The 13,639-nt window shown below is 44.7% G+C and overlaps 1 protein-coding gene across 1 annotated transcript in view; it reads right to left on the bottom strand.

Annotated features, from left to right (window-relative positions):
- The window catches only part of LOC143285487 (glucose-6-phosphate isomerase-like), a 39,389-nt gene that overhangs the window by 16,259 nt on the left and 9,491 nt on the right, over positions 1-13,639 (bottom strand). Inside the window, exons 4-6 of the mRNA XM_076592812.1 lie at positions 7,150-7,284; positions 6,096-6,239; positions 4,702-4,773 (exon numbers count right to left, since the gene is read on the bottom strand). Coding sequence (XP_076448927.1) covers positions 4,702-4,773; positions 6,096-6,239; positions 7,150-7,284 — 351 coding nt within the window. The remainder of the gene's footprint in view (positions 1-4,701; positions 4,774-6,095; positions 6,240-7,149; positions 7,285-13,639) is intronic.

Below are 13,639 nucleotides of genomic sequence, written 5' to 3'. Positions count from 1 at the left end.
GAAAAAAAAAGGAAGGGACGAAAAACATTTCCCATTTGCAACTCAAACTTGCACATGTGTGACACACACACATACATATAATAAATCTCTGTGTATCTCACCCTCCTAAAAAAAACCACCACCAAAAAACAACCTGCCCCCCTCCCCCCACCCCCCCAAAAAACCAAAAACAAACCCAAGACCATTGCATGCCTGTTTTTTTCTGATCTCAGAGTCACACTATGTCACAGCCATGAGATTTCAGAACTGTCAGTGCAGCAAGTGTCAAACAAGCCACTACAAAGATCTAAACCATGTCTCCCACCTTGTGAGATGTACACATCATTATCAAGGTCAAAACGATTTCATCATTTTCATCCATTCTGAAATTTCTACAGCCAACATTGCAAACTTGTACTGCAAGCTGCATCACAACCGACCAATGGTATAAATAACAAAGAGATGTACACTATTTGCAGACGGAAAATTCTCATCAACAAGGATGCTTGGGATGCTAGACAGTTTAGAGAACTTGTTAGTGTTGCAGTTTTCTACTGGGTTTTCACAACAGCCAATGCTATTCAGTTATGTTTATTAATAGGCGCAAATGCCCAAACAGCTTCTGCGACGTTTGTGCCTGAAATCAAGGTAAAGGACAGAATCACTACTGATCATCTTCAAGCCGTTCAATCCTTGTGACCACCAGACAGACCATCTGTTGTCGCCACAAAGACAAAAGTGAAGCTCCCCTTGCTGTTTTAAACAAAAACAAAATGACCCCCACACTGGAAAAGAAATTAAAAGGAAAAAAAAAAAGAAAGAAAAAAAAAAAGCAAGAAAGGAAATACATATCTCATCAATCCAAATCAAACAATATGAAATGGCACGAACGAAAAGATCACCATTTTTCTGCATCCTGTGAAAACCAACTTTTCCAGTTAATGCTGTTTAACTTACATATATTAATGATCAACAAGCAACACTTTTGCTTGCAAAATGAATCATTCCAGAACGTGCAAGACTCCAAACACACAAGGCAAAGCAGCAAAAAGCACAGAATCAGAGAACGCCAACAGAACCAGATACCAGGGGATCTGAATCCTCCTCCTCCGTAACTTCAGCGGTAAACTGTTGTACTACTGTCCCCATCACCTCCACATTCACATTGACCATTTGTCTCATCAGCACCGTGGGAGGGTTCTGCCACAGTGCAGTGTGCATGTGCTTTAGCACTGTCTATGTGGACTTGTGTGTAACAGTACTGTTCAGTTCAGTTCAGTTACCAAAGGAGGCGTCACTGCGTTCTGACAAATCTATATATATATACGTTACACCACACTTGCTAAGCAGATGCCTGACAGCAGCATAACCCAACGTGCTTGTCAGGTCTTGAGTGCATGCTTATATATTTGTGCAACTACCAGAGTGGATTTCTTTTCTCACATAATTTTGCCAGAGGACAACACTCTCGTTGCCATGGGTTCTGTTTCAGTGCGCCAAGTGTGTGCTGCACCTTGTTTTATCGTCTCATCCGAAAGACTAGACGCTCAGTTCGATTTTCCAGTCAAACTTGGGAGAAAGGGTGAGAGCAGGATTCGAACCCACACGCTCATGGACTCTCTGTATTGTTAGCTAAGCGTCTTAACCATTCTGCCACCTTCCTCCAGTGTGTCCATGTATTAGTACTGTGTGTACATGCATGTAAGTTTTGTGTGTTCATGCATCGGAACTGTCTACATGTCAATACTGTGTGTACATCTATCAGTACTGTTTGTATGTTGGTAATGTGTGTACATGTGTGCGTCAGCACTATCCATGCATTAGTACTGTTCATACATGTATGTATCAGTACTATCCATGCATTAGCACTGTGTACATCAGTACTATCCATGCATTAGTGCACATACCCACCAGTACTGTTCATGCACCAGTACTGTGTATGTATCAAAAGTATGTGTAAATGTATCAGTACAGCCTATGAATCAACACTATGCACACTGGAGGCCAACTGCTTTTAGGATCCCCACATGCCATTTCTGACTAACGGTCCAAACAATAATCATTCCATCAATTCATGTGCAAATGAGCGGATTGTCATATGGCTGAATAACAATGCTGTGATCTTTAAACTGCATTATCAAGCCCCCATGGTCCTATAAAATCATTACCAGGCATGACCAACTCAAACAATGATATCACAGGACATCTAATTTGGTTTGAAGTTACTTGGAGGAACTGACAAACATTTTAGTCAGAGGAACTGACATACATTTAGTCATGCATCTTGATGTTCAATGTAAAGGAACTGACAAACATTTAGTCAGAAGAAATGACAAACATTTAGTCATGCATCTTGATGTTCAATGTAAAGGAACTGACAAACATTTAGTCAGAGGAAATGACATACGTTTAGTCATGCATCTTGATGTTCAGTGTAAAGGAACTGGCAAACATTTAGTCAGAGGAAATGACATACGTTTAGTCATGCATCTTGATGTTCAATGTAAAGGAACAGACAAACATTTAGTCAGAAGAAATGACAAACATTTAGTCATGCATCTTGATGTTCAATGTAAAGGAACTGACATTTAGTCAGAGGAACTGACAAACATTTAGTCATGCATCTTGATGTTCAATGTAAAGGAACTGACAAACATTTAGTCAGAGGAAATGACAAACATTTAGTCATGCATCTTGATGTTCAATGTAAAGGAACTGACATTTAGTCAGAGGAACTGACAAACATTTAGTCATGCATCTTGATGTTCAATGTAAAGGAACTGACAAACATTTAGTCAGAAGAAATGACAAACATTTAGTTATGCATCTTGATGTTCAATGCAAAGGAACTGACAAACATTCAGTCAGAAAAAATGACAAACATTTAGTCATGCATCTTGATGTTCAATGTAAAGGAACAGACAAACATTTAGTCAGAGGAAATGACAAACATTTAGTCATGCATCTTGATGTTCAATGTAAAGGAACTGACAAACGTTTAGTCAGAAGAAATGACAAACATTTAGTCATGCATCTTGATGTTCAATGTAAAGGAACTGACAAACATTTAGTCAGAAGAAATGATAAACATTTAGTTATGCATCTTGATGTTCAATGCAAAGGAACTGACAAACATTCAGTCAGAGGAAATGACAAACATGTAGTCAAGCATCTTGATGATATTATAATAATGCATCACCACTCACACACACAAACATTAGACAAACACTCCAACCCATACCCAAGAATATTAACCAGTAGAGTGCCTATAAAATGTCAGCTGACGTCCTACAAGAAGTATTGCCATAGTGCCTATAAGACGTCCACTGACGTCCTGCATATGTTCCAATTTTTCCTTTATTGGAGTTTGTTTCAATTCACATAAACAGACTCTGAACAGTTAGCTTGATGTGTCTGGATTATAAAAAAATACTATTTAAATGAACATACATCAGGTAGAAGACCCCTTTCTACTTGATAATAATTTGCTAACTGACCACGTGATACGTGCGTGGAAAAGGGGGTTGAATCATGTGCAAAAAAATGCACTGAAAACTTGTGCCCAGTAAAGCAGATAGTCACAGTCAGAAGATTTACACAATTCTGAAAGCTCTGCTTGTGATTATGGACAGCTTTCGCGATGGAGAAGGATCTCTCTTGTCTGATGACTGGTTTGAAAACGAAGGCGATTGACGACAGTGATGAAACTGACAGCCCATTTGATGGTGATGCAGTCCGTCCATCCAATCAGACAGCGTTTTTGAACAACTGGCTATGACTGACAGAATATGTGCAGCGGGCGTTGGAAGAAGGGGAGGAGAGGGAGAAGAGTGATGTAAGACGATAGGTCGAATGCCAGCCAGAGGTCATCAAGGGGGCGTGGCTTTTGGGAAGAGTGTACTCACATTTCAAAGCAGACCGTAGGAATTCAACAACCGCCAATGACCCACAATTTTCATGAAACACAGGGCCTGAACCTGCACTGGCTGTGAAACACGTGCTTTTTGTTTTTAATGCTTTTTTTTAGCTGAATCGGACGGTTGACTTGTTTCAAGAGGTGGCAAGCCCGATGCACAACAGACACTTTAATCAGCCCATGTGCAACTTGAAAGGAGTGAACGTCATCAAATAACTTCACCCTCTCACTTGCAAATGCTCTTTGCTGTCAAAAAGCTTGCCATCTCAGTTTCTGAGACTGTGATTGACCTTTTACGTTGACTTCACCCACCTTTGTTATTGTTGGGACAGTGATTTACTTACATGTCTGTAGGTACAGGTATAATCTGACAATAAGCATGCTATTTCAAGCTGTATTTTGTTTCTTTTCTTTATGAATGTTATTATGTAGAGGTGGAAATAGACTTTTTTGTTGCACAAAAAAATTATTATCTGGACTTTACATGCCTGAACAATTACCTACAATCACCTAATTTGGAAAAAAAAGCCCAAAAGCATAATCTACATTCATTTTCCTTCACAAAAAAATGTTTACTTTCTTTCTGTATCGACCATAGCTTTTGTGCTCCAATTTTTTTGTGATTTATTACCCCTGAATCCTCAAAATTCCCTGGCAAGGGGAGAGCAATTTTTACAAAATTCTCTGGCACTAAAGTGGTTAATGAAGAGCCCAAAACTACTGAAAAAAGGAAACTGTGAAAAGTGGAAGAGAGAGGAGAGAGAGAGAGAGAGAGAGAGAGAGAGAGAGAGAGAAACAAATCTCACATTTTGGGCATGGCTCAAGAACCACTCCTTGGCAGAGTTGGCATTGGTGATGGTCTCCTGTGTGGTGAAGGTCTGCCGACACATCCAGGACACCAGTCACGAAATGCTATGCGCAGCACAACCTACATTATATCTTTTGACTTTCACAGTTACTACCAGTGCTCTGCAACAATTTGATCCATGCAACTGTTTTACAAACTTCCTAATTTTCTCAGAAATCTATATATTCTTCCACATAATCATTGCCTACTTTAAAAAACAACAACTACAACAACAACAACAACAAAAAGACAGACACACAAAAATAAACAGATACAAACATCCACCACACCAAAACCTTTCATGTGTCTTTATCTCACATTTTCATTTGAACCAGTTGTTTTCTTTTAAACTTCCATTCCTTCCTGAATGGTTATCGTTTCATCAAACAGAGAATAAAAATCAGGATCATTATCATTATTACTATTATTGCTATTATCATTATTACCTGCTATGCCCAAGAGAGACAAACACAGCTTGAAAATAAGAACACAGGTTGCTCTTACTTTGAAATTCCTTTATAATAACTAAAGAAAGTACATGCACACAACTGTCTGTTTGACATCACAACACCCTAACACTTCCTGACATCCTTACCCCAGTGGAAGTTTTTCCAATTATCTATTAAACCTTCCCAGACAGAAAAAGAAAAGAAATCTGGCATTATAACATTCTCACAATCCCTATAAATCTGATACCTGCCACCCCCCCTGTCAAAGGTTTGCCTGTTATCCATTAGCCTACTCACTCAATGAAGAAGACGACAACGAAAAAAGAAAAATGGAAAAAAGAAATCTGACATTGCAGTACCATAACACTCCTCAAATCCTTAAGCCGAATTATCTATTAAACCTCCTTAGTTAGATAAAAAAAAAGAAAAAGAGACATCACAGTATACCAATACTCCCCAAATCCTTACGATCTGCCAGTGAAAGATTTGGTAGTTATCTATTAAGATTCCGCAGCGAGCAATGAAAAAAAGCAGACATTTTTTCAGTAATTCTTCCAATTACATTTGAAGAGGAAACAAATAACAAAAAAAACCAAACCCAAAACAAAAAAACTGTCACACCTAAACACACACAAAAAATAACAACAACAGAATGAAAACAAAAAACGAAACCGATAGAAAAGCAAATTTTGACATCATAAGGTCTTAATATTCTCCAAATCCTCCACCGACCCTAAACAGAATGTTTTTTATTTATATGTTAGCCTCCTAACTCAGTAAAGGAGAAGACACCCCCCCCAAAAAAAAAAGCCAAACAAAAAGAAAAACCAAAAAACCAAAGATAAAAATCCACCCAGCAGAGCCTATTGGTATTACCCCCCCCCAGCGCCCCCTCCCCGCCCACCTTGGAAGCAATGATGAACAGCGTGGTCTCCGGGTCCAGACGCTTGACCGTCTCCTGCATGTGGGTGCCATCCACGTTGGATATGAAGTGGGTGTTGGGACCTATCTGGTAGGCGCGCAGGGCTTCAGACGCCATCAGTGGGCCCTGCATGCCCCGACACAGACAGTTCACCATAATACTAATATTAATAATTAGTATCTATATAGCGCTGAGTCTTCTGCAGAGACAAATCAAAGCACTTTCACACCAGTCTTCCACATGCAAGTATAACTCTAAACTTGAGAAACTGAAGACAAGGAAGAGGCAGGGGAGGAAGGCTATCCTGGAAAGAGGTGGGTTTCAAAGCCAGATTCGAAAGAGCTGAGTGCTGAGACCTGATGAAGCGAAAGAGGAAGTTCGTTCCAAAAGCAAGGTCATCATTCATGTTTTGTTTTGTTTTTTCATACACAGGGTCCTATGTGTGGTGGCTGGGCATCTGGAATGTGGCATGTGCTGTATTATTTCAGAGCAAGATCAGCACACCCACAAACACTCCATCTACACACACACACGTGCGCACACACACACACACCCCTACCTGAAACATGGTAGATGGTGTAGGTGTTGTATTTCATACACACACACATACATCTGAACATGTCAGGTAACATATATCACACACACACACGCACACACACACACACACACACACACACACACGCAAACACACACACATATTTAGAATATGGCAGGTGCTGTATCATTTTAAAGCAAGATAACAAGTCTTCATGCGCTCCATCTACACGCACATGCACGCACATAAAGGAAAAAAACATAACTTTAAATGTTTAAATATGTATATACAAATACATGCACGTCTGGGTGTGCAAACACACACACTCACATACCCCCTGCCTCCAGTCCTCCACATAGGCACAATGACATTTACATCTATTCACTTATGCATCTAGACACACACACAGAGAAAGACAAGACACACAGATACCACACACACACACACACACACACACCACAGATACACATTCCTCCCTTCCTTCCATACAAACAGCAATACCAAATCAGATCCTCCAATGCCAATGTTGACAACATCCGTGATGGATTTGCCGGTGTAGCCCTTCCAGTGTCCATTGATCACTTCATTCGTAAACTCTCGCATGTGCTTAAGCACTGCGTTCACACCTGGCATCACCTGCACAGGGCATCCATCATCAGACACACAGTCCTCCATCAGACACACACAGTCCACCATCACACACAGTCCTCCATCAGACACACACAGTCCATCAGACACAGACAGTCCACCATCACACACAGTCCTCCATCAGACACACAGTCCTTCATCAGACACACAGTCCTCCATCAGACACACACAGTCCTCCATCAGACACACAGTCCTCCATCAGACACACACAGTCCTTCATCAGACACACAGTCCTCCATCAGACACACAGTCCATCATCAGACACACAGTCCTTCATCAGACACACACAGTCCTTCATCAGACACACACAGTCCACCATCAGACACACAGTCCATCATCAGACACACAGTCCATCATCAGACACACAGTCCACCATCAGACACACAGTCCTCCATCAGACACACAGTCCTTCATCAGACACACAGTCCATCATCAGACACACAGTCCTCCATCAGACACACAGTCCTCCATCAGACACACAGTCCTCCATCAGACACACACAGTCCTTCATCAGACACACAGTCCTCCATCAGACACACAGTCCTCCATCAGACACACAGTCCTTCATCAGACACACAGTCCTCCATCAGACACACAGTCCATCATCAGACACACAGTCCTTCATCAGACACACAGTTCATAATCAGACACACAGTCCTCCATCAGACACACAGTCCTTCATCAGACACACAGTCCTTCATCAGACACACAGTCCATCATCAGACACACAGTCCTTCATCAGACACACAGTCCTTCATCAGACACACAGTCCTTCATCAGACACACAGTCCTTCATCAGACACACACAGTCCTCTGTCAGACACACACAGTCCACCATCAGACACACAGTCCATCATCAGACACACAGTCCTCCATCAGACACACAGTCCACCATCAGACACACAGTCCATCATCAGACACACAGTCCTTCATCAGACACACAGTCCTCCATCAGACACACACAGTCCACCATCAGACACACAGAGTCCTCCATCAGACACACAGTCCACCATCAGACACACAGTCCTCCATCAGACACACAATCCTCCATCAGACACACACAGTCCACCATCAGACACACACAGTCCACCATCAGACACACACAGTCCTTCATCAGACACACAGTCCACCATCAGACACACACAGTCCACCATCAGACACACACAGTCCTCTGTCAGACACACACAGTCCACCATCAGACACACAGTCCTTCATCAGACACACAGTCCTCCATCAGACACACAGTCCACCATCAGACACACAATCCTCCATCAGACACACACAGTCCACCATCAGACACACAGAGTCCTCCATCAGACACACAGTCCACCATCAGACACACAGTCCTTCATCAGACACACAGTCCTCCATCAGACACACACAGTCCTCTGTCAGACACACACAGTCCACCATCAGACACATAGTCCTTCATCAGACACACACAGTCCTCTGTCAGACAAACACAGTCCACCATCAGACACACACAGTCCTCCATCAGACACACAGTCCTCCATCAGACACACACAGTCCACCATCAGACACACAGAGTCCTCCATCAGACACACACAGTCCTCCATCAGACACACAGTCCACCATCAGACACACAGTCCACCATCAGACACACAGTCCTTCATCAGACACACAGTCCATCAGACACACAGTCCACCATCAGACACACAATCCTCCATCAGACACACACAGTCCTTCATCAGACACACAGTCCTCCATCAGACACACAGTCCACCATCAGACACACAATCCTCCATCAGACACACACAGGCCACCATCAGACACACAGAGTCCTCCATCAGACACACACAGTTCTCTGTCAGACACACACAGTCCACCATCAGACACACACAGTCCTCCATCAGACACACAGTCCTCCATCAGACACACACAGTCTACCATCAGACACACACAGTCTATCATCAGACACACAGTCCTTCATCAGACACACAGTCCTTCATCAGACTCACACAGTCCTCTGTCAGACACACACAGTCCACCATCAGACACACATAGTCCACACACAGTCCATCATCAGACACACAGTCCTTCATCAGACACACAGTCCTTCATCAGACACACACAGTCCTCTGTCAGACACACACAGTCCACCATCAGACACACATAGTCCTCCATCAGACACACAGTCAACCATCAGACACACAGTCCTCCATCAGACACACACAGTCCACCATCAGACACACACAGTCCTCCATCAGACACACACAATCCTCATCTGACACACAGTCCATCATCAGACACACAGTCCATCATCAGACACACAGAGTCCACCATCAGACACACAGAGTCCATCATCAGACACACAGTACATCATCAGACACACACAGTCCACCATCAGACACACAGAGTCCACCATCAGACACACACACACATTCCTCCATCAGACACACAGTCCTCCATCAGAGACACAGTCCTCTGTCAGACACACACAGTCCACCATCAGACACACACAGTCCTCCGTCTGACACACACAGTCCTCCATCAGACACACAGTCCTCCATCAGACACACAGAGTCCTTCATCAGACACACAGTCCATCATCAGACACACAGTCCTCCATCAGACACACACAGTCCATCATCAGACACACACAGTCCTCCATCCAACACACACAGTCCATCATCAGACACACACAGTCATCCATCAGACACACAGTCCTCTATCAGACACACAGTCCATCATCAGACACACAGTCCTCCATCAGACACACAGTCCATCATCAGACACACAGCCCATCATCAGACACACAGTCCTCCATCAGACACACGGTCCTCCGTCAGACACACACAGTCCTCCATCAGACACACAGTCCATCATCAGACACACAGTCCTCCATCAGACACACAGTCCTCCATCCAACACACACAGTCCACTATCAGACACACACACACACAGTCCTCCATCAGACACACAAAGTCCACCATCAGACACACATAGTCCACCATCAGACACACAGTCGACTATCAGACACACACACACACAGTCCTCCATCAGACAAAGTCCACCATCAGACACACATAGTCCACCGTCAGACACACAGTCCTCCATCAGACACACACACACAGTCCTCCATCAGACACACACACACAGTCCTCCATCAGACACACAGAGTCCTCCATCAGACACACACAGAGTCCTCCATCAGACACACACAGAGTCCTCCATCAGACACACAGAGTCCTCCATCAGACACACAGTCCTTCATCAGACACACAGTCCATCATCAGACACACAGTCCACCATCAGACACACAGTCCTTCATCAGACACACACAGTCCATCATCAGACACACAGTCCATCATCAGACACACAGTCCTTCATCAGACACACACAGTCCTCTGTCAGACACACACAGTCCACCATCAGACACACATAGTCCTCCATCAGACACACAGTCAACCATCAGACACACAGTCCTCCATCAGACACACACAGTCCACCATCAGACACACACAGTCCTCCATCAGACACACACAATCCTCCATCAGACACACAGTCCATCATCAGACACACAGTCCATCATCAGACACACACAGTCCACCATCAGACACACACAGTCCTCCATCAGACACACACAATCCTCCATCAGACACACAGTCCATCATCAGACACACAGTCCATCATCAGACACACAGAGTCCATCATCAGACACACAGTCCTCCATCAGACACACACAGTCCACCATCAGACACACATAGTCCACCATCAGACACACAGTACATCATCAGACAGACACAGTCCACCATCAGACACACAGAGTCCACCATCAGACACACAGTCCTCCGTCAGACACATACACACATTCCTCCATCAGACACACATTCCTCCATCAGAGACACAGTCCTCTGTCAGACACACACAGTCCACCATCAGACACACACAGTCCTCCGTCTGACACACACAGTCCTCCATCAGACACACAGTCCTCCATCAGACACACACAGTCCTTCATCAGACACACAGTCCATCATCAGACACACAGTCCTCCATCAGACACACACAGTCCATCATCAGACACACACAGTCCTCTATCCAACACACACAGTCCATCATCAGACACACACAGTCATCCATCAGACACACAGTCCTCTATCAGACACACAGTCCATCATCAGACACACAGTCCTCCATCAGACACACAGTCCATCATCAGACACACAGCCCATCATCAGACACACAGTCCTCCATCAGACACACGGTCCTCCGTCAGACACACACAGTCCTCCATCAGACACACAGTCCATCATCAGACACACAGTCCTCCATCAGACACACAGTCCTCCATCCAACACACACAGTCCACTATCAGACACACACACACACAGTCCTCCATCAGACACACAAAGTCCACCATCAGACACACATAGTCCACCATCAGACACACAGTCGACTATCAGACACACACACACACAGTCCTCCATCAGACAAAGTCCACCATCAGACACACATAGTCCACCGTCAGACACACAGTCCTCCATCAGACACACACACACAGTCCTCCATCAGACACACAGTCCATCATCAGACACACAGTCCACCATCAGACACACAGTCCTCCATCAGACACACACACAGAGTCCTCCATCAGACACACAGAGTCCTCCATCAGACACACAGTCCTTCATCAGACACACAGTCCTTCATCAGACACACAGTCCTCCATCAGACACACAGTCCTTCATCAGACACACAGTCCTCCATCAGACACACAGTCCTCCGTCAGACACACAGTCCTTCATCAGACACACACAGTCCTCTGTCAGACACACACAGTCCACCATCAGACACACAGAGTCCATCATCAGACACACAGTCCATCATCAGACACACAGTCCTCAGTCAGACACACACAGTCCACCATCAGACACACACAGTCCTCCATCAGACACACACAGTCCACCATCAGACACACAGAGTCCATCATCAGACACACAGTCCATCATCAGACACACAGTCCTCAGTCAGGCACACACAGTCCTCCATCAGACACACAGTCCACCATCAGACACACATTCCTCCATCAGACACACACAGTCCTCCATCAGACACACAGTCCTCTGTCAGACACACACAGTCCACCATCAGACACACACAGTCCTCCGTCTGACACACACAGTCCTCCATCAGACACACACAGTCCACCATCAGACACACAGTTGACTATCAGACACACACACACACAGTCCTCCATCAGACACACAAAGTCCACCATCAGACACACAGTCCTCCATCACACACACACACACACACAGTCCTCCATCAGACACATACACACAGTCCTCCATCAGACACACAGTCTACCATCAGACACACAGTCCTCCATCAGACACACACAGTCCTCCATCAGACACACACAGTCCTCCATCAGACACAGTCCTCCATCAGACACACATAGTCCTCCATCAGACACACACAGTCCACCATCAGACACACACAGTCCTCCATCAGACACACACACACAGTCCTCCATCAGACACACACACACAGTCCTCCATCAGACACACACACAGTCCTCCATCAGACACACACACACAGTCCTCCATCAGACACACACAGTCCTCCATCAGACACACACAGTCCTCCATCAGACACACATAGTCCTCCATCAGACACACACAGTCCTCCATCAGACACACAGTCCTCCATCAGACACACAGTCCACCATCAGACACACAGTCCTTCATCAGACACACAGTCCTCCATCAGACACACAGTCCTCCATCAGACACACACAGTCCACCATCAGACACACACAGTCCACCATCAGACACACAGTCCTCCATCAGACACACAGTCCTCCATCAGACACACAGTCCTTCATCAGACACACAGTCCTCCATCAGACACACAGTCCTCCATCAGACACACAGTCCACCATCAGACACACACAGTCCTCCATCAGACACACAGTCCTCCATCAGACACACAGTCCTCCATCAGACACACACAGTCCTCCATCAGACACACAGTCCTCCATCAGACACACAGTCCACCATCAGACACACAGAGTCCTCCATCAGACACACAGTCCTCCATCAGACACACACACAGTCCTCCATCAGACACACACAGTCCTCCATCAGACACACACAGTCCTCCATCCAACACACACAGTCCACCATCAGACACAAACAGTCCACCATCAGACACACACAGTCCACCATCAGATACAGTTCTCCATCAGACACACAATCATATATGACAATCTTAGCGAACTGTAATGAGCCGTGTCTCCAAAACAAGTACCTTGCTTTGTACTTTCTTTCTCTTCTCTAAATCCAGGAATGAAGGGAACATACGTATCACACTTATC

Source organism: Babylonia areolata, chromosome 9, assembly GCF_041734735.1.
Source record: "Babylonia areolata isolate BAREFJ2019XMU chromosome 9, ASM4173473v1, whole genome shotgun sequence".
Lineage (NCBI taxonomy): Eukaryota > Metazoa > Mollusca > Gastropoda > Neogastropoda > Buccinidae > Babylonia > Babylonia areolata.
Note: the sequence above shows the minus strand (reverse complement) of the source record. Positions and strands in the feature narration are given on the sequence as shown.